Below are 23,109 nucleotides of genomic sequence, written 5' to 3' on the forward strand. Positions count from 1 at the left end.
ATTTCAGAGGCAAATTACACATGTTCCTACTTATAGGCATATTTTATACCATGTTCTTATTATAATTAAGTGCTACAAATAATGAACGAACTTTACCAAAACCGGCGAGGAGGATCTGCTTATACCTTTGCATCAGACAGAAAATGCTTTAAGAAGCGGCTGACGAGTTTGCATTGACAAGTTTGATGGCATTTTTACTGGTAGCCATATTGGCATGTGACGTGTTTAAAGGGGTTGTTCATCTTTTTGTTAACTTTTAGCATGTTACAGAATGGCTTATTGTTAAAAACCTTTCAATTGGCCTTTATTTTTCATAGTTTATTTGTATTTTCAGCTTTAAATTATTTGTATTTGGCAGCCAAAAAAAAACTATTGCTCTTGTGGACTAAAAATATTTTGTTACTATTCCTTTTTATACATTCAGGTTCTGTTTAGGCCCTCTGACTCGCTACACATATACATATGAATATGTATCAAGCGCTATGCTAGGGGTCTACTAGTTAATCCCTTAACTGTAACAACAATTCCCGGTAACTTGATAATATCTTTAATACTTCTTAAAGCCTTTTAGTCCTCCGCTCACCGTTCACAATCTGTGGTCCAGGTGCATCCAGCCCCGGACCAAACGCTAACACCATGGAGCGGTTCAAACTCCCGAAACAAACAGGTTATTTGCTATAAAGTCTTACCCAGTACGCGTTGTGACCCAGGTAACTAAGATAAACTAAGTCCGTAACTAAGATAAACGTTTTCACCGCATGCACCAATTGTAATGGCGGCGCACTCCGGGACCCTTTCGGAAGAATCACTCATTTTCTGTTTGCACGTAAAAAAAGGTTTCTTTATTCACGCATCTTGATACATTGAACAGATAGCGTCTGACGCATTTCGTGTCACTGCATTTCCTCAGAGACCTCCTCTGAGGAAGTGCAGAGGAGGTCTCTGACCTCTGAGAGATGTCTCTGAGGTTACGTGCAACCAGAAAAAGAGCGATTCTTCCGAAAGGGTCCCGGAGTGCGCCGCCATTACAATTGGTTGTTAAAGTACATTGGACCCTAGAGAGCCTAGTGAGCTGCTGAAAATTTAAACGCAAAATAACAAAAAAATTTTTTTAAAAAGACCCAACTGCAAATTTTCTCCGAATATCACTGTTAAAAGTAATTTACAGTTGAACTAGTACATAAAGAGAGCTCCTTTAAAAGGGTGTAATACATTTCTTGGATGCTATAGCAATATTTTACAGATAATTGTACTGTATCTGTGATAAACCTGTTATCGGTTTGCAGGCTTAATTCATAGATTTATTAACTACACTGCAAGTTATATATTTTTTCGCTAAATATATAGGTGCGTACAGTGGCGGAACTACCGGGGGAGCAGGGGTTGCGAGCGGGCCAGGGCCCGCACCCCCTCAGGGCCCCCCTGGCAGCCCATGCGCTACTGAAAATGCGGCCGTACGGAGGGGGGCGGGGCACAGCTGCGCGTCACGCACCAGGGCCCGCCCCCTCTAGTGACACTATCGGGTGCGTAGACTAAGCATGTTGTGTCTTGATAAAAGAAGTACACTCAACTCTAAAGCTTTGGCCAGGGAGTCAAATGTGTCTTATTTGGCCATCCAGCTGGTCAAATATCTGAACAGTTTACTTACCATTGCCAAGATTTTCAGGCAAATCCAGTCAATATAAATACAAGTTAATCAGACATTGAACAGTGAGGGATATTGATAATGATTGTTTGGCTTCTACACGCTGTCTAATCAGAACAGTGAAACTCTTGTGCGATCATATTGTTCAAGGATGGCCCTAATATTAACTCCAATGATTGTAAACAAAACTTATGGCGGCAAATGTTTCACCAATATCTGAGCAGCTAAGACAAGGTTTATTTTGTTCCTGTGAGAACGTTACTGTACTCACCAATAAGACAGCAAGAGAAGGAAATATAGATTTTTTTAATGGCCTGGAATAAGATTTTCAATAACAGAAACCATTTAAATATAAAGAACATATCCAGAAAAACAAAAATCACATCAATGCTCCAAAGAAACTTCATTCATTTAGTTTTGCACATAAAACTGTAAAAGTTGATATACGTAAATATCTTCTCAGAATGTCATAGTAAAAGGCAATCAGAAAGGATCCTTTACTCATAGAAAATGCAGACATAGGAGACATCAGAAAAGGCTGGGGACTTTCAAGAGAGCTTTATCTTACTCAATGAAATCCAGAACTTTTTAGCAGGATTTGAATGAATATAAGAGCCTGGGCAAAACAAATCTGAACCTTTCGCATTCGCATCAGCATTTTCCACCCGTGTGACGGGAAATTCTGGAATTGGGTTCTGTATTCGTCCAAATACGTTGCTCAAGATTTGGCCCAAATAGTGATTGGCGAATTTCTCCCATTCCCCTTCGCTGAAAAATTCACAAATTTCCCGCAAAATTAGTGAAACTGCAAAAAATTTGCGAAATTTGAATTTTGACGCTGACGTCATTTTTTTTTTTCCGCCAGCGACAAATTCAATGCCGGCGACAATTTGACGCTCATTAAAGTCAATGGGCGCCTTTAACTGTCGGCGGCATCGGAATTGTCGACTGTGTCAAAAAAATGGACGCAGGTGAATTTTTTTGTGCCAATTTCGCAAATTTATTAACCTGCGGTGAATCGCAGAAGTTCACCGCAAATTCTCGTCTGCCTAATAAATTTACCCATCACTAGTCCCAAGCCCCAAAAAGTCAGATTTGGTGCATCCCTATATTTAAGACTTGGGGAGGCACATTTATCAAGGGTCGAATTTTTTTTAAACTCCCATAAATTTAAAATTCGACTAGTCGAAATTTATTAATAACTCGATTTGATTTTCCCCCCCCCCCCGAAAAAGGAAGGCTGCAAATTGATACCTAGACCTCTCCCATTGACTTAAACAGCATTTCGGCAGGGTTTTAGATGGTGAATAGTAAAATTAGAATTCTTAAAGGGCCAGAGTATGATACGACTCGGAAATCACATTTTTAAAATAACTCAAATCGAATTTGGATAACTCCTTAGTCGAATTTGAGAGTTTTGACCATAAAAAAAATTTGAAAATTCAAATTTAAAATTTTCAATCCACCCTTGATAAATCTGCCCATAAATTGTAACTGTGCAAGCTAAAAGCTAGTACAGAGGCTGTGAAGACTTTATAATACGGTGCATGCAGGGCAGAAGATGCTGGGCACTGACTGGTACATTTTTGGCAGAAGAGGAGTGATGACCTGAAGTATGACATAAACGACTAGAATGGCAGGACACGTATACATAACAATGTACAGTAGGTCTGATAATCAGCCATATGCAGAAACATGATTTTCTTAATAGGAAATAAAATAGTCTGCATTAATTTACCAGGTATAAATACAGTGAAAAGGCATCCAGGCCCATTTAAAGAGTAAAAAACTGTAACACCCATGATAAAATCTAAATTTAAAGTAGACCCAATAAATATTTATAGAAAAGAACTCTATTCTTCTTTCTGGCTTCTATCAAATCTTTCCAGTAAAGCCCGAAAAATGTTTCCAGGAACTTTTTGATGCTTGTCTATTAATGAATGAATTGCACGTTTAGTCTGTAAAAGAAACAAATAAACAAAACAAACAATCTTAGGGAAAAACAAAGAACATGTAGAAACAAACAGAGCTGAGAAGACCCAGACTGGCAATCTATGGATTCTGGCAAATGCCACAGAAGCTGCTGTAAATGCCATAGACAGTTACTATTTAGTGAGCTGGTGGGGTGCTGTGTGGGCCTCTGTGTACTTGAAATGCCAGAGCCTATATTGAATCCCAACCCAGGCCCAGAGCTGAGTCCTGTGGATTTAATATGTTTTACTGAAACCTGAAGACAAAAACTGAAAGCAAATGCTACTTAATATAAAAGGCAGAAAACAGGAACCAGTGGAAGGCCACACATTGGACACCTCAGAAACAGAATACAGGTATGTGACCTGTTATCCAAAATGCTCTGGACCTGGGGCTTTCTGGATAATGGAACTTTCTGTAATTTGGATCTTCATACCTTAAGTCTACTAGAAATTCATGTAAACATTAAATAAACCCAAATAGGCTGGTTTTGCTTCCAATGAGGATTAATTAGGTCTTAGTTTGGCTCAAGAACCATGTACTGTTTTATTATTACAGAGAAAAAGTAAATAATTTTTTAAAATAATTTGGATAAGATGGAGTCTTATCAGAGATGAACTTTCTGTAATTTAGTAACTTTCTGGATAACAGGTTTCCGGATAACAGATCCCATATCTATTTATTTAAAGGAGACATAAGACTGTCATGTATAATCACTGAGGGGTGCCTAATCTTAGGCACCCCCAGTGATTATAATCACTTAAATGATCCCACTGGCCAAAACTCCTCTTTGCTTAAAACTGCACCAATCACTGGAGGGGGGGGGGGGAGAATGCTTAAAATTTTAGTTCTCGCAGGATGTAATATAATGTTGTGAAAATCAACAAAAAAAGCAGTTTGTGCATGCCTTGATGCTTAAGATGGCCATAGACATGCAGATTTTGTCTTTAGCCTCATCGTATGAGCCTGTCACTAACCTTTCAGATTAAATACAGTAGTAAAAGACCAAATCAGAGGATGTTCTGGCCATTAATTCACACACAGCAATCGTATGAAAGATATGTCTGACAAATAGTAGTAACAGTCATCCATTGATAACACCAGATAGGCAATACATGCAGAGATGTCATCGCTAGCCGACAGAAATCTTCTAACCTGTCCGATCGACTAAATGACCGATTGCCATGGCAGAAAAATTGCCCGGACAATCCACACACTGTCCGAAAATTGTAAACTCATTTTTGTTTCTATTCGTTGCCCTTTTTGCCAAAGTCTATTTCGTCAGGTTGTGACTGGTGAATTAATAAGATAAAGCTACATCCTCAACATTATTCTGTCAGTGACATCATATCCTGTATTCAAAAAAACAAAATTGTCAAAACGCTGGAATTTTTTTCATAGTTAAAGTGGGATTTGGTTTACAGGTTGAAATGGTTTTTTTAACATTGGAAGTTCATGTCACATTTACATACTTCGCAACTGTCCCAATTTTAACAGCTCAGCCTGCAGTTGGCTTTTTATTAAAAAGTCCAGAGTTTCTCTTTTTCTCTTTTCTCTTTTTCTGGCATCAGTGCAGGAGATCAAAGTTTCTGAAATTTTAATTAACATGAGGCTTTTTGCCTGAATGCCCAGAACACTGAGTAGCTGCACTTTGATTTGTAACAATTTAGGGTCAGGCCACACAAGCAGATTTGGGAGACTAGCACCCCAGCGACAAATCTCCTCTTCTTCGGGGGACAATCTCCCCAAACTGCATTCCCCCTGCCCTCCACCGGCTAAAATGAAAATCGCCTGGGGGGGAAGGCACGCGTGGCACTTCGTTTTCCGAAGTCGCCTCACGAGGAAACTTTGGAAAGCGAATCACCGCGTGTGCCTTCCCCAGGCAATTTTCATTTTAGACGGCGGTGGGCAGGGGGAAGGCAGTTCGGGGAGATTGTCGCCCTGAAGAAGAGATTTGTTGTAGGGGCGACTAATCCCCCTGAATCTGCTCGTGTGGCCAGACCCTTGAGATAATCAATGATACAATTGTAACTAATAAGAAAAGCAAGACTCTTGGGAGAACAGCTTCACAGCTTAAAGGGCAAATTCACCTTCATTAGCAAAACTGTTATAACACATAAAACAGTGCCCAAAAAATCCCAGATATGTGTTAAAACTTTCATAACCTGCCAAATTGGTAAAATGGACATGGTAATTAGGGGCTGTGGCCATAAAATGTGTGTGGTCAAAATGTCCCTCTTTTTTCAAATGTTTAAGGGAAGGCTAATGTCCTAGGACAATACATGATCTCTATTGTTTTGATTTTGCTTTCTTGGCCACTTCCAGCAATTTCACTATCACTAATAATCTAATATCTTTGCTGACAAAAGTACGCCAGCATTCTTTTGCGGAGACAAAATGACATATTTTGATGAATACGTGTATTCGTCACAAAATAACGTCTCATGTAGCTATGAATGGCGATGATTTCCAAACCGAAAATGCAGATGTAAGTAAATCTGCCCCAAAGACAGACAGATACTTAGAATAGAGACAGACCAACATCTTACCTTTTCTGCTAACTCAACAGCAGTTATATTTGGGTCATACGGTATGGGGTCCCCAAGGTATGTACGAAATTTAACTGGAAATCCTCCATATATTGGAACTAATGGAATCTTAAATCTTTCATAAATCCACCTGAATAGCCCTTCAGAAATATAGAGAGAAGAATGAATGTTAAAATGCCTATTACACAGCACATAATTCTATATACAGTATTTTAGTCACTCTTGATTTTCTTCTAGTCATTGAGAAGGATATGAACTCACTGGCAGTGGACTTCTCTCTATCTCCTAATCATTTTTTTATTATTGATTAATAAACAGATCATATATTCCATTCTACAGGGAAATGGAAAAATGACAGGGGTATGATGCAATATTTAATTTCATACTGTAATGAATAATACAGTGGTAATAAAAGTAACATCATATGCAATGCCTTACACTGCCCAGTGCCAAATCAACAGAAACATAACACTTTGTAAAAATCACAACCCTGTGCAATAGTTGGAATGGGGTGATTATAATTGTTATATAATACACAAAAGCCATGAATATCTTGTAATTTATATCCTTATAAATGGTGAGTTCTGATGTCATTTCTGTCACACGAATCACTGAAACTTGTGTATTATAATTAATAAAGTACCCCCAGTTGCAAAATATGAGGATATTAGAAGTTACCTCGGAGTTCCATGACCTGTATATATGGTCATGAAACTCCTCGGTAACTTATAATATCCTTATATTTTACAAGAGGGGGTACTTTATTCACTATATAATCCATGTACTATATAGAATAATATATCCGCAGAAAATGCATTAACACAGAGGTGTCCATCCTGCAGTTGTGCAACTTCCAGAGTTCTCTCCAAGCCAGTCATATCACTTATGTATTTACAAATTAAATGTACTATTCTGTTGGTGCATACAGTGACCCACAAAAAGGTCTGTACAATCACAAAACAATATGAATACCAAAGTTAAAGGAAAGCTATAACCCCAAACAATGTAGGTATCTGTATAAATATATTGCATAAAACAGCTCATATGTAAAACCTCTGCTTCATATAAATAAATCATTTTCATAAAAGTATACTTTTTTAGTAGTATGCTCCACTGGGAATTCCTAAATAGTAAGAACTAAGGGTCGCCCCTTGGGAGCATACGATTCACAGACAAACTAAGGGCACACATAAATTTTAAAGGAATAGTTCAGTGTGAGAATAAAAACTGTGTAAATAGATAGACTGTGCAAAATAAAAAATGTTTCTAATATAGTTAGTTAGCCAAAAATGTAATATAAAGGCTGGAGTGAACAGATGTCTAATAAAACAGCCAGAATCCAACTTCCTGCTTTTCAGCTCTATAACTCTGAGTTAGTCAGCGACTTGAAGGGGAGCCACATGGTACATTTCTGTTCAGTGAGTTTGTAATTGATCCTCAGCATTCAGCTCAGATTCAAAAGCAACAGATATGACCCATGTGGCCCCCCCTCAAGTCTCTGATTGGTTACTGCCTGGTAGCCAGGGTAACCAGTCAGTGTAAACCAAGAGAGCTGAAAAGCAGGAAGTAGTGATCAGACTGACATGTTATACATCAAATCACTCCAGCCTTTATACATTACATTTTTGGCTAACTAACTATATTAGAAACATTTTTTATTTTGCACAGCCTATCTATTTACCCAGTTTTTATTTTTACACTGAACAATTCCTTTAAGTCACACAAGCCAATTAATGGACAAAGTTGGGTCTTTTACTCTTACTCTTCTTCCTGCAGTATTTCTATTTCTGGTCAGGTGATCTCTTGAGGCAGAGAATATCATAAAATGGGGACTCAAGCAAAAATAAATTAAAAGACAATATTTACTTAAAGGGGTTGGTCACCTTTGAGTTAACTTTTAGTATGCTGTAGAGAGTAATATTCTAAGTCAATTTGCAATTTGTTTTCATTTTTTATTATTTAGGGGTTTTGAGTTATTTAGCTTTTTATTGAGCAGCTCTCCACTTTGCAATTCCAGCAATCTGGTTGCTAGGGCTAGTATTAACCTAGCAACCATGCGCTGATTTGAATAAGAGACTGTGATATGAATAGGAGGGGTCTCAATAGAAAGATGAGTAGCAAAAAGTAGCAATAACATTGCATTTCTAACCTTACAGACCATCACTTTTTAGATGGGGTCAGTGACCCCCATTTGAAAGCTGGAGAGTCAGAAGAAGAAGACAAATAATTTAAAAACAATAAAAAATAAGTAATGACAACCAATTAAAAAGTTAATTACAATTAGCCATTCTATAACGTACTAAAATTAGCTTAAAGGTGAGCCACCCCTTTAAATATATATTCCAGTTCGGTAAGATTCTATAATATGCCACTTAATTTGGTATAAACTATTTGTTGTTTAAAGGTGTGGTTCACCTTCAATATAAAATTTAAGCTGTCACTATGTATAATGTAATATAAGTGTCCTCAAATCATTCTTGGCCTGTTTTTTTTTTAATAAAAAAAAAGAAAAGAAAAAAAAAAAAAAGCTTTTGAAACAATCAAGTATTACCATGAATATTGTTAGTTCAGCTGTTGTCCTTTCCCCGTAACAAAAGGAGTAGAGAGTCAGCGACTTGAAGGGTGGCTACATGGGACATAACTGTTCAGTGAGTTTGCAATTGATCCTCAGCATTCAGCTCAGATTCAAAAGCAACAGTTATGACCCATGTGCCCCCCCCCTCAAGTCTCTGATTGGTTACTGCCTGCAAAGCAGGAAATAGTGTTCTGGCTATTATGTTAAGACGTCCAGTCACTCCGGCCTTTATACATTACATTTTTGGCTAACTATATTAGATAGGCTGTGCAAAATAAAAAATATTTCTATTTACCCAGTTTTTATACTGAACAATTCCTTTAAGATGGTTAAGGAATCATGGGAGAGATTGAAGCAGACATCGGTTTTGCGGGTCCATTTTCTCTGCAACCGATGATTTTAGATAATGAATATAAATTAGTAAAATGCTTGCTTAGTGCCCAGAAATGACTTTATTCATTCTGGGGTTATAGTTGTCCTTTAACACCACACCAGTTGCATTACACAGGGTTTTACTTCAATGATTTTTCAAAGTACAAAATATATCTTACGTAAACCTCCAAGCGAGCGAAAGCCTTCCCGCACATTTTGTGTAAACATTGGGATGATGGGCTAGGGAAGCACACAGCAAAAAAAAAATAAAATAAACAAATAAATAAGGTACTTGCATTTGCACATCATGCATCCTTCCCATGTATTCCTAGACTGTATGGAATGTGTGAAGAGCAGAACTTTACAAATAAATATTAGCCTGTTGCAATGTAATATTCTTCGTTAGGCTTTTATTGCACTGCAAATCTGAATTGTGCATTGAGAACCTTTAAAGGAAAACTATACCCTTCAAGCAATGTAGGTCTCTATAAAAAGATTGCATAAAACATTTCTTATGTAAAACCCTGCTTCATGTAAATAAACCAATCATACCAAACAGACCATACTGGTTAGGTCACATGAGCCAATTAACAGACAGAGTTCTGTCTTTTGCTTCGACACGTCTTCCTGTTAGAGTTATTTGTAGTATTTCTGGTCAGGTGATCTCTGAGGCAACACACAGACCATCATAAAAATCAGCATCATCACAACCCAATTACTATTCAGGCTTTAGTTAATACCCAATCTTAAAAAACCCTTTCTGCAGGTTAAAGCAATATGTAATCACAACATTTATATCGAACATGTCATTCTAGCTTTAAAAACATTAAGAACAAGATAATATGTTACCTAATAAACTCAATTATCATTTCCTGTTTCTTACACCTCAGTTTATAACTAAGTGGGCAAACTAACAAATAGTATCATGTGCATGCGAATTGACTTAGTAGTAACCTAGCATAATGAGAGGGTTATACCGTTTTTGTTTTTTTTTTGGCTTTTTGTTTTTTTTCTCCTTATGCGGGCTAAGTTTTTACTCTAGGGCTCCGTTAGGCTCTTAACATTAAGGATTAAGTATCCGTTAAGTAAATTTAATACCGCTCCTGACCTCCCAACATTCTCAAGTTTATGATACTATTTGTTGCATAATACAGTGTGGAAATGCTTTAAATACAAGACATGGCGGGAAAGCTAGTCAAATTAAGATGACGTGTTGTAGCCTGAATAGTAATTGGGTTGTGATGATGCTGACACGTCATCTTAATTTGACTAGCTTTCCCGCCATGTCTTGTATTTAAAGCATTTCCACACTGTATTATGCACTTTGAGAAAGGCCTTGGAGGAGGCCAAAACGTTAGTCTCCCTTTTAAATAAAAATCTTATGAATTTATTTAAGACCTGAGAGTGCGGATCTCATTGACCTGCTATATACTGTATTTGAATTTTGATACTGCACCCAGGCAAACTTGAACCATGTGTCGAGAGTGCCGGCTACCTCCAGAACTGTGTGTGTGTGTATATATATATATATCTATCTATATATATCTATCTATATATATCTAGATATATCTATATATATATATATATATATATATATATATATATATATATATATATAGATATATATATATATATATATTCTATTACTTTTTATCCAACTTACCACCTTTGCATCAATGGCAACCTGAGCAAATCCAGTCCGCTTTCCCCAAACAAGAGTATAGCTTTCGTCGCTAAAAAGTGCTTCCCGCACCCCACCCGGCGATACGGCCAATAGGTGACCATTAGTGAGAGCCTTCACACATTCTTCCTTTGGTCCATGGATAACACCAAATAAATCAAGCAATGGTTTGAAGCCTTAATAAACATGAAATTATTCAGTGTTAGGTATATCTTTTTCACTTGGCTTGGAAACAAAGTGCTATACTGTAAAAATATTACTAAAAAAATGGCAGTATATAGGATACCCTGTTATACACATCTCTATATCTATTGCCACACCGGTTCAAACATATTTTCATCATCTGCAAGCTTTATGAACATAAATATGCCTTATTCAAGCATCAAACTTTCATTGTCTCTACAGAGAAGGGCTCATGGTGCCTGAAACATTATGTGAACAAAGCTGAGATTATATACTAAATGAGGAGTGTAATCTTTACAAAGCTGGGTTAACGGGGCAGAAATATTCTGTTCACATGCTGCATACAGAGACTATTACTGTACAGTAATAATAAAACACTGTCTGCAATGGTTAGTTACCTGGTATTTTGAAAAGGAAGTGGTCCCCTACTGAATGGCATGTTCTCCCTTTGCGGAGAATGACCTTTGCTACAAAGTAATAATAGTCTACAGGGAGTGCTCCATGATAGTACACAATAAGGGCAGGTCCTTCAGCTGGAATACTATCCAAGCCGTACAGTTCATAACCTGTTTTAAAGAAAAAATATGCCATATTATTTATGCCATTCTATTTCCATGATTACTGTGTACACAACACACTAATCCATTCACATTGCAGGCAAAGATTAGCTAACCATGTCATGTACTAGGCCTTGTAAGGTCTTTACCATGCCATATTGAAGCATGCCCATCCCACAGTGTTGCCAGGGTTTTCCGTGCACCATCCCATATACTATTTGAGTAGGCCTCTTTCAGCTCATTCTTGTGCTTGTACACATGGAGAAAGAGGATGGATAGGTAGAGAAATAGGACAATGAATACAGGTAGAATGAACACTATGATGAGTGGAGTGAAGACCCATAGGAGGTAAGCTACATAGTTCAGGTAGTCTTCCAGATTATCCAGTTCCAGCCACTCCACAAAAAGATGCACGAGGCAGGTCACGTAGGTAAGAGATGGGTCTGGTGTACATGTCTCATTATGCTTCATGCTCCTGCAAACCCGAGCACCAGTTGGGTCACAGATTTATCTGAAGTCTGGTTATTTTCCTTCAAGAAATATATGAACGTTATTAGTAAACAAATTTATAGGACAGTCTCATCTAACACTTTTAAAAAAATATTTATTAAAGGGGTTGTTCACCTTTGAATTAACATTTAGTATGGTGTAGAGAGTGATATTCTATGACAATTTGCAATTGGTTTGCATTTATTATTATTTCAGAGTTATTTAGCTTTTAATTCAACAGCTCTCCAGTTTGCAATTTCAGTCTGGTAGCTAGGATCCAAATTACCCTAGCAACCATGCATCTGAATGAGAGAATAGAATCGAAATAGGAGAGGACCTGAACAGAAAGATGAATAAATAAAAGTATCAACAACAAAAAATGTGTAGCCTTAGAGAGCGTTTGTTTTTAGATGGGGTCAGTGACCCCCATTTGAAAGCTGGAAAGAGTCAGAAGAAAAAAGCAAATATTTAAAAACCTGTAAAAAATAAATAACGAAGACCAATCGAATAGTTGTTTGGAACGGACCATTCTATAACATACTAAAGTTAAGGAACAGTTACACCAAAATATGAAAGTTTTTTAAAATAATAAAAATATCATGTACTGGTGCATGGCGTTGGTAAAACTGATGTGTTTGCTTTAGAAACACTACTATAGTTCATATAAACAAGCTGCTGTGTAGCAATGGTGGAAATTGAAAAAAGGCTATATGGCACAGGTTAAATAGTGAATAACACAGAGCTTATCTGCTGTGTTATTTGAGCCTTTTCTCCTTTGAATGGCTGCCTCCATTGCTACAAAGCAGGTAATTTATATAAACAAAAGTAGTTTCTGAAGCAAACACAACATTTTTACCAGTGCATGGCAACACTGCATTATACTTGTATTAAAACACTTTAATTTTTTGATGTTAGTTTACTGTGAACCACCCTTTTAAGGCTATGTAACAGAGAACAGCGACAAGGACACCAGAGAAAAAGCCAATACCATTCCAAGTCAGCCATGCAGGCAGCCACTGACTTTAATAGCAAATGCCTGTTACTCTAAAAATTGGTTGGATTGGAAAGACTCGCGAGTGCTGCTAAAACTCGTGGATCAAAGTTTTATTTGCATTTTCTTAGCTGGTGCAACATAAGCCTTAGCAAAGAGTGTGTGCTCATGGGGAAGCCCATTTATCAAAGGTCGACTTTCAGATTCATGTGATTTTTTTTTAACTCTAATAAATTCGGATATACTTGAGAGGTTATTTAATTAAAAAATTGAATATCTAAAACTCGAACGAATATTACCAACCCGGAAACCTGAATCAAATTCGACTAAACTCGAATCTAGTTTTTTTTTTTTCAAATGTCAGGAAGGTTATTAGCATCTTTAAATGGGTCACTGAACCTCTCCCATTGACTTATACATGAACTCGGCAGATTTTAGGTGGCAAATAGTTGAATTCGAATTATTCCCAGGGTAAAGGTTTGATAAATCTCAAAATTCTAATTCTAATTGAGTTTGTATTATTCCCAATTCAAATTATTGATCAAAAAAACAATTAGAAAAATCAGAATTTCCTATTAGACCCTTGCTAAATCTGAATGTGGTGGGTCAGCAACCCCCCAACAGTTCCCTGCACAGCTTATTTTGTTCTATATGCAAATATATATTAGTATAGTGGTAAATGGAACATAAAAATGGAGAAAAAGCTATTCTTTCCTAGTTTAAAATACATTTAGAACAGTTTTTGAGTGCAAATGGTAGGCTATGAGTACTTATTGTTATTGCCACATTCAGTTGGGTCTACCAGTTACTGATAACTGAAAGTTATACAGATTCTATAGAGAGATATTCAGACTACTTTAGCAGGGCATCCTTTGGTCAGGTGTACTTAAAGGGGACCCGTCACCCAAAAAAAATATTCACAATCCTATTTTATCACATCAGTCAAGCAAAATAAGGTTTAATTACACTGTATAAATTATTTGAATCTTGTTTCCTTCAGTCTGGGAATTCATAATTATATCAAGCAGGCAGGAGACATTTTGTTAAGGCAAGTTTTGTATCAGCTCCAACTCGTTTGTGCACCTGAATGGGGGATCTAATGTCCGTTCCCATGCCCTGGCTACACAATTAAAAGGTGAAGAGAACAGGGGAATGTGTGGAGAGCAGTGACATCTAGGAAGTACTGAATGGAAAGTGAAAGTAATTGTCTGCCTAAGGCATAGAGGAGGGGCAGACAATATTTAATTGACATTGAGATTTTTAAATGAGCTTACAACAGCTATGAATGCTTTAATAAAAAATAGAAATTGGATTTCATGTTTAATTTGAAAAGGACTTTAATTATACAGCTCTTTGTGTCTGGGTGGCAGGTCAGCTCTTTGTGTCTGGGTGGCAGGTCCACTTTAAGTACGAGGTGCTTATACAAAGGGTATACATATAAGATTTTGCATTGCTTCCTTTTCATTAAATATGTTCCAGCTGAACCCCTTTAAAACTATTTAAATTAAACCCTAATTAACCAGGCCTAAATATAACGCAGTAAGCATATGAATAACTCGAAGTCTGTGGGTGTTGTGTTTTAAATGTATTATTTACTTACAGAGTGCTATTCATGTGTGTCATCTGCATAGTTCATGCCACATGCCATAGAAAAAGTTTAACACTTGAGTAGACAAACTGCAGCCGATGACTGATGCTTTGAGAAAACAAATTAACATTGCGTTGTGTAGTTCCTTTCTGTTTAAAAACAAACAAAAAAAAGTTATGCTGAAATGCTGATAAAACACAAATGTGATCCTACAGCAATATCTAGGCTACTCTTACTGAGCCACATAATAAGAGGAGAAAAAGAAATGACCCATCTCATTGCACCTTCCCATCCATGTGTTGTAGATACTCGAGTGAAGTGAATCCTAAAACTTAACTTTTAATAGTGCAATAAAAGGTATGTCTAGATCGCAATATTAAAACACTGGTACGATAGGGGGCTGATAGACAGATCAGCCAGGGGTAGGAAGGGTGAAATCGCCTGGGAGTGACGGTAGGTTGGAACAAATCAATAAATAATGTCAATTGTTTGACCATTGATCGTACTGTATACCTATAAAATCCGCCAAGTTTTAACCCCCAGCAGGCCACCCCTTCTCCCACCTCAGGATCCCTCCCTTCAGGTGTACGGTTAACCTGCTGAATAATTGTGGTATAAAGACCTAGAGTCCAAGCGGTTATAAGGTAGCCAGAAATATCAGGATAATGGTAGCAAATTCTCTACCCCACGGATCGTCTGATAACCAACCCCTTCACCCTCCAAAGGTCCCCTCCCGATCCGTTCTTCCCAGCTATAGATGCGTTGTCCCTATCAGACGCCTACCTAACCAAAATCTAAAATTGCGCCTGACGCGCGTTTCACCCGACAGTTTGCGGGCTTTATCAAAGGCATGACATGGCATGGCAAGGGTTGTGCCCAATAGAAAGGTTGATACCTTAATTATATCCTGTTTAAAAATAATCCATAGAATTTCAAAAGTCAATACAGGTATGGGATCCGTTATCCAGAAAGCTACAAATTACAGAGGCCATCTCCCATGGACTCCATTTTATACAAATGATCCAATTTTTTAAAAATCTTTCCCTTTTTACTTTGCAATAGTAAAACAGTACCTTGTGTTTCATCCAAACGAAGATAGAATTAACCCGTATTAGAAGCAAAACCAACCTATTGGGTTTATTTAATGTTTACATTATTTTCTAGTAGACTGATCCAGAGCATTCTGGATAACAAGAAGTTCTAATTGTTAGACACATAAAAAATATATAGGGAAGCTTGCATTGCAGAATCTGCAGCATTAAAGGGGTGGTTCCCCTTCAAGCAACTAGTTGTTTTCAGATAGATCACCAGAAATGACAACTTTTTTTTTATTTTCTATATGTGACCGTTTTTCTAATATTGAAGTGTAAAGTGTAATTTTTCACCTTCTAAAGCAGCTCTGGGGGGGGGGGGGAGGTCACCGACCCTGTAAACTGTTCTAAATGGATACATCTAGTTGATACATTTCTTATCTTTGTCCCTGCTGAGCAGAATCTCTGAGCGTCATTAAAGGCAGCTGTTAGAATTGATACAATAGTAGTCAATACTCCAGAGATGCTGCTGAGAAATGTATCAGTTAAATGTTGCAAAATTGTAACAGTTTAGAGTCTGTACCTGAATTACTGAGCTGCCAGACTCAAACACTAGAGACACGAACATTCATCTTTAAACTTAAATTTTGGAAAAACAGTAAATAATAAATTATGGAAAGTAATTGAAAAAAGTTTTTTTTAAATTTTTGAGGATTGTTTTATGGATTTGTAACGGTTTTGTATAGATTGGAAAAGGTTAAATTGGCTTAACAATCTGGGCCGGTAAATTTGGGTTTAAATAATGTGTAAACCAATGAGAATCTGAGGTCTCTGAGGAAGTGCAGTGACACGAAACGCGTCAGACCTCGAACGATGTTCTTAGTATCAAGATGTATTTAATAAAGTAGCGTTTTTTACCTAAAGAAAAACCTTTGAATTGAGCGATTCTTTGGAGCCTTGAGTGCGCCGCCAGGGGGATTGAGGTGTGCAGTGTATCTTTGGATGTAAACTATATGGTCAGTGTATACAGCTATCTATCTTACAGCACTGCAGAACATGTTGGTACTTTATAGATGTGTGATAATAATAATATTAATGTTTTTTGGAGTGTGTAAGAGGACATAACCAGACACAACGAGAGATGACATAAAAAGGCCTTGAATCTAATTATTTTGATTTATTTGAGCTAACCAAAGAACAATGTAATTACCTTTTAAATTTGTGTTTCTCACTTTACTAGCACTAAATACTGGCCATAGGTGCAAAGATCCGATTTTTCAAATCCTCGAACGATTGGACTTCCCCATCTCCTGAGCTGTCACTAACCTTTCGATCAAATAAAGTAGTAAAAGAACAGATCAGGCGATGTTCTGCCCCTACAGCAATTGTATGAAAGTTATGTCCGACAAAAGCTGGTCTCCCACTGAAAATCTCACGATCGGCAATACTTGCAGAGATATTATCGGCAGCCTACAGAAATCTTTTAACCTGGCCGATCGACCAAACAACCAATCTCCATGGGACGCAAAGTATTAGGTCTCTCTCCTCCACACTGTCCGAAAATCTTCTGAATCAGGGATTCATACGATCGTATCTTTGTAACTATGGCCAGCTTAAGTTGTACATCTACAATTCACAGATGCTGCTGTAAACTGATCACTTGGAATGGTGTATTAGTTATAACAACATACAACAAAACCTCAATTTTAAGTACCTTGATTGTAAGTTTTGCTGCATTATACATGGGGGTTCTACTGCATAGAGGGGGAGAGAGAGAGTTAAATTTATTTACTCTTGTTTCTTACGAAGAATTAGGGGGCCCTTCAACCTTTTTATATATATATATATATACACTTCTTTCATCTACATGAAAAAGGAAAGGTAGCTACAACACAATTTAAACACATTTAGGATTATTTCTGACATCTAGAGGCATGATGATGACAGTGGTAATCTGAAAGATTCATTGGTCTTCTGGGGGGGGTGGTAGAGCCTTTCTGTTCTGCCTCTCCGCAGCTTTACATTTAAATAATTGACTCGGAATCTAATTTTCCAAAAATTTGATACGTGAAACATAAACAGACCCTATGGCCACAAGCGAGAGTAAAATAAAAGCTTGATGCCATGAATTTTGTAAGATATTACAGTAGAGCCCCTATTTTACAGTTTTGCAGGGGAACAGAAAAGAAATGGTGTAAAATCCAAAATAAATATAAAACCAGGGAAATGAATCATGCATTATATATTGGTGGGACCTTAAAAAAATAGTGTACACTAAGCGAAAATTTCAAATAAACCTATTTAACTGATCAAGACAAAAGCATGAAGGTGAAATTCACAATCCATAGTAAGTATAATGCCATTCTTTAAATACAAAAGGGTGATCTTCGTGAATGTGAATGAATACCACACACGGAGGAAAATGAAACAGCATTAATACATGAGTGAGTGACTCTAGATGACAGTCAAGGACAAAGCACAGTTGGAAGCACATATGTAATCAGAAGGCAAGCATTAGCTCAAGCAAGAAGGCTAACAGTGAAGAAGTACAGGAGCCCACTAAGCTGAAAAAGAGATGTGCACAAAATAGGATTATTTGGCAGGTCAGAAGCCATAAGGTTCCACGACAGGATATAGCAGTGCAAATCAGGCCAGGTACTACTGAGTCAATAAGAGCAGTCAAGGAGCTAGAAAAGGTCAGTAATTAGGATTCAGATCTTTTCTGAAGGTGCACCTGACACGTTGTACCATTCGGACTGCTAATGTATTCTGGCATATGTATCTATAATTTTAAGTGATGCGAACACTTCTAAATTAAAGTAAGCACTGGATTTCTGACAAAGAAATACCCATGGGGTTGGCAATTTTATGCAAAGGGAAATGTTAACTCATTTTCATGCACTTTCTTCTCCTGCATACCTCCCAACATTTTGAAAACAGAAAGAGGGATACAAAGATTTGTCTGGTTGTTCAGTGCAGGAGATCAGTTTGTTTCAGTAACGAACCCAGGACTGCAGGTTGAGCTGTCAAAATCAGGACTGTCCCGCGAAAAACCGGACAGTTGAGAGTTATGCTTCTGTTGATCAGGTTGTGTTCTTTGTTCAGCATTGAATAGAAAGAGCATCTTCCTATATGTCAAGTGAGCAAGTTCCACACCTCAAAATCAAAAAGTGTCAAAATCTGCTTTAGACAATCCTGTGGCTGAAAGGTAGACTGAAAATTCTAATTAGAATGTATTCTAAGTATATATTATTAGTATATGTATTTAATACATATGCTTGAGCTACTCTTCTATTGTACAGAGCCACAACATATGTTTCAGCTTTATAAATATGTGTTATTAACAATAATAATGCTAGCCACAAACACACTTTAATAATTCATACAGTTGGCTGATCTACAACCAAACTGATGAACCTTGGTTTGTGTGTGACCCCCTCTGGCTATTCTGCTTATCAATGCTTGCGATCGTATCACACAGGGCTGATATATCTGGCAGTGAATACTTCTATTGGCGAAATGGTAATTAGAGGAGTTCCACCACCAGCAATTAAGTCTTTAGATAAGTGCAATTAAACCATGCAAGCAGATAGCAAAAATGCAGTTGGCTGTAGATGGGAAGATAGGAGTTGTAGTTTAATATCTCTAGGAGTGTAGGCACCAACACCTTGACTCATGAAATTACATTACCCCTTCCCAAAATGCTTTACCAGTAATGTCTTTCCCAAAAAGATGCGCTTAAGACCTCCATCTTGAAGACCTCCTGCGTCTCACAGGCACAGGCCTGTAGCTGAAGAAATGCCGAGAGTTGTTATCAGGGACCAGGTGTAAAGTAGCGTCCTTGTCCTTAAGTCCTCTGTCAAATGTAATAGTTCACAAATCATGACAAAGTTGTGAAGTGCATTTTCATATTGACCCCCTTTTGTTCTAATTCTAGTGGTCCTTATTTCTCAGTACTAATTAACACTATGGGAAAGTGTAGGACAGCACAGGCATGCTCCAAGTCATATGATAGGATTGTAGCATAGTTATGATATAAATCCTCATCTGCAAACAAAAAGGGTTTTGTTTCAAGTCTAATTTAGAGGTTTATTTTCTGGAATCTGTCAGATCAAGGCCTGCTTGTTATTAACCGAGACAAGTGCACAATCACAGTCACAATACTCTGCCCTGTCTGCATAATGTTTATATCAGTCAATGTGCCAAACTAAACAAGTTAACCCCTTTTTATAAGTAACAATACAAAGGTAAAATTCTATTCTATGAGCAAAATAAGAAAAACTGGGGTTTAAGCAATGAGCAACAGGCACAACCCATTCTAAGAGGTGTGTAAAATAGGGATCATGCAAGGAAACAAGCTACCAGACAGCATGTACTGTCACTTACCCCTTCTGACTGCACCACTTGTATGCTCAGTAGTAGTAAAAGTATATTAGCAGTTATTCTATTTCAACTCAACTCATTTGCAGGGCCACTGTAGTAAGATTAAGAGATGTCACTCATCTCCATTGTTTTTCATTATTTCAGTCTCTGGAGGAGGCACTAGTACAGATCTTGTGCAGATCCCCATACCCCGGACTCAAGTAAAGTCTTTTTAACCGGTTTGCCTCCACAGGAGATGGCCTAGGCTGACTGATAGGGTTAATTTTCAGAACAATTGTTGCAGCTTCCACTAGTTCCCCAAACAACAAACAGAAAAATGCTGATATCAGCAGATATGTAATCCATCTTAATTTCACGAGGCAATCTCCATTCTTGTAGATTAAAAGAAATTTTTGATGCTTTGTGGGAGAGGCACTAAACCCCCGTCAAGAAAACTCAAAAAAGAAAGAAAACTTACTCCATTATGATTTTATTTTTGTCTATCATTAGCAACACAGTATTTCACACAATTGTTTCTGAATGTACTCCTCTAGCTCTCAGGTGGCATAAAATATTAAAAATAAGTTTTTCTGCATGTATTTTGCTTAAGGAAACAAGCACACATTTATATAGCACTATTAGCTCTTAGTAGCTGATAATATCCACAACTATAATAAATGGATAGCAGAATGTCATACACTATACACATTTGTTCAGAATAATCTAATTTATTAAGGGGGGATTGTATTGTTCTTACCCTTCTTACTTCTCTCCTTGTAATCAGGACAATATATATGTGCAAAAATTTAATTAATTACAGCTCTGCTGTCTAGAACAAGGTGCCTGACCAGCCAAATCAAGGTCATATTGGGAAAGTATAGATACATAAGCTAAACTGTTATTATTATCATTTACTTACCCAACAAGCAGAATCCAGAGTAGAATTGCTAACTGGCAACAATTATTATCTGTAACAGAAAAAAATACAATATTACAAATCATTTATTAAGAGGGCTATTTGTGAGAATCCAAATTTGTCTGATTTTTTTAAATATAAAAGTCCGACCAAACTAGAATCTACGATTTGACCTTATTTTTTATCAAAAAAAGTATGATTTAATCGAATCTGTAAAAAAACTTGATAAAATTGAGTGGAAACCCAAATTGCATGATTTTTTCCGATTTTCACCCCCCCCCCAAATTGCTCGTTTTTTTCCGCAAAAAAGCCTGGATTTGGATTTTTGGCCTGAAATAGACAGATTTTCGGGCTAATTCTGGCGCAGACCACAGAAATAGGATAGGGAAATGTCCCAATAATTTATATACATCCCCGGTAGGTCTGAGATGGTGGCTTTTCGGATTAAGACTTTTTTGCAGCCTCAGGGTATAATAAATCTCGAAACATCTGAGTTTTTTTTTTCCCTAAAAATGTAGATTTTCTAGTTAAAAAAAAACTAGAATTTTTTAGCAATTAGACTTTAATAAATAAAACCCTAAGTAAACATGCTGCACCCACCTATTTTCTGGTATCACATATCTTAAAGGAGAAACAAACCACTTATTAAAAAAACCCTACCCCCCTCCCTCCTCCCCTCCAGCCTAGCTGCTCCCCCGGCCAAATGCTCCTAACTTTTTACTTACCCCTCGTTGCAGATTCAGGGTTCGGAGTTCATGGCAGCCATCTTCCGGGTCTTCGTGTCTTCTTCCGGTGCTTCGGCAATTTCCATCCATTTCATCGAATGCGCAGTTGTCGCAAACCGGGAAATTGCTCTAACTGCGCAAGCGCTGCTCCGCTGGTCTCATTCTCAGTTCGCAGTTCACAGTAGCCATCTTCCGGGTCTTCTGTAATCTGAGAATGAGACCGGCACATGTGCAGTGGGACCAATTTCCCGGTTTACAACAACTGCGCATGCGCTAATATGGACAGAAATTGGCGAAGCGCCGGAAGAAGACACTAGACCCGTAAGATGGCTGCCGTGAACCTGAATCTGCACTGAGAGGTAAGTAAAAAGTTAGGGGCATTTGCCCGGGGTAGCAGCTAGGCTGGGGAAAGAGGGAGGGGGGTCTATGTGGGGTAGGGTTTTTTTTTTTTTAAATAAGGGGTTTGTTTCTCCTTTAAAGGGATATAGCTAGGGTTTCCACCTGACCAGTATTTTATGATGGTTGATCCCAATGTTATTAATAGGGAAAAAAGATAAATACTGTTTATAAGAAGGCCGGTATTTTTTCCCAGAAAAGGTAGCAACCGTAGATATAGCAATAAATATTTAATACAGGCACAGCTATGCCCCTGATGTTTCTCCAAATTTCCTTTGGCTGTTGGTGGTATTCTGAGTGGAAGATAACAGCTATTATTAAAGCGCAACTCCCAGCACCCTCTGGTCCATTTTTAGAATGAGAATAAAGTCTTGGAGAGAGGGTAGTCCTGATCTCACTCACAAAATAGTGTTGTGTCTGTGGGGGGGGGATTTGTTGTCATGAGGAAGGGAAGATCAGCATTGAATATAAATATATTCTAAGCTATGACACAGTTACATGCATTATTCACTTGAATAAGGGGTAAACAATAACATTGAATAAAATAACCCCCCCCAATAAATAAATAAATCCAGAGGGAAATAATGGCGCAAGGGCTTGTAGTTCGGCTGCAGGAGGACCGCGCACACAAGTCATTGGCTCATGAGTGAGGAAATGGTTCGGGGTGAGCAGAACACTCAGTATCCAACAGCAGCCCGGTCCCAAAACTTTTTTTTTTAAGCAGAATCGCTTCCCCCACTAGCAGCACTGACATGCCTACCTGGCCCCGATTCCGATCTGCTGCTTCATCAGCCGCCAGCTAGCTTGACTGGTTTACAGCTTAGGAAACTGATGGAGAACTAAACTACAATTCCCGACAAGCATTGCTTCAAACTATTTTGAGCTGTGCTCACTTGTTGGGCAAAGGGTGACAGCACTACATATCCCGACATGCACCGCTCGTTAGCAACGCGGATCCTTGTTCCGTGTACTCGTCGGATTAAGTGGTAGAAGGCACAGCTGCTGTAATAATATATGAAGCACACGCCTGTATAGTCGCGCTACTGTCCGGAAAACCACCACAGAGTCTCTTGGCTCT

At 37.8% G+C, this 23,109-nt stretch overlaps 1 protein-coding gene across 4 annotated transcripts; it reads right to left on the minus strand.

The window, feature by feature from the left end:
- Window positions 1-1,937: 1,937 nt before the first annotated feature.
- tmem68.S (transmembrane protein 68 S homeolog) lies at window positions 1,938-22,944 on the minus strand. 4 transcript variants are annotated; one of them, XM_018223724.2, is made up of 10 exons: window positions 22,792-22,943; window positions 20,914-20,962; window positions 19,343-19,488; window positions 14,614-14,750; window positions 11,683-12,063; window positions 11,375-11,542; window positions 10,776-10,969; window positions 9,292-9,352; window positions 6,166-6,305; window positions 1,938-2,413 (listed from the first exon to the last, which is right to left on the minus strand). In XM_018223724.2, exons 5-10 carry the CDS (start codon window positions 12,002-12,004, stop codon window positions 2,297-2,299), a joined length of 1,002 nt encoding a protein of 333 aa, XP_018079213.1. In that variant the 5' UTR covers window positions 12,005-12,063; window positions 14,614-14,750; window positions 19,343-19,488; window positions 20,914-20,962; window positions 22,792-22,943; the 3' UTR covers window positions 1,938-2,296. The 4 variants fall into 4 exon arrangements, with proteins under 4 accessions (XP_018079213.1, XP_018079214.1, XP_018079216.1 ...); XM_018223727.2 differs by lacking the exon at window positions 1,938-2,413 and adding an exon at window positions 3,012-3,603 and having other exon boundaries at window positions 22,792-22,940; XM_041567873.1 differs by lacking the exon at window positions 1,938-2,413 and adding an exon at window positions 4,296-4,968 and having other exon boundaries at window positions 22,792-22,944.
- Window positions 22,945-23,109: the final 165 nt, after the last annotated feature.

This window comes from Xenopus laevis, chromosome 6S (genome assembly GCF_017654675.1).
Source record: "Xenopus laevis strain J_2021 chromosome 6S, Xenopus_laevis_v10.1, whole genome shotgun sequence".
In the NCBI taxonomy this organism is placed as follows: domain Eukaryota; kingdom Metazoa; phylum Chordata; class Amphibia; order Anura; family Pipidae; genus Xenopus; species Xenopus laevis.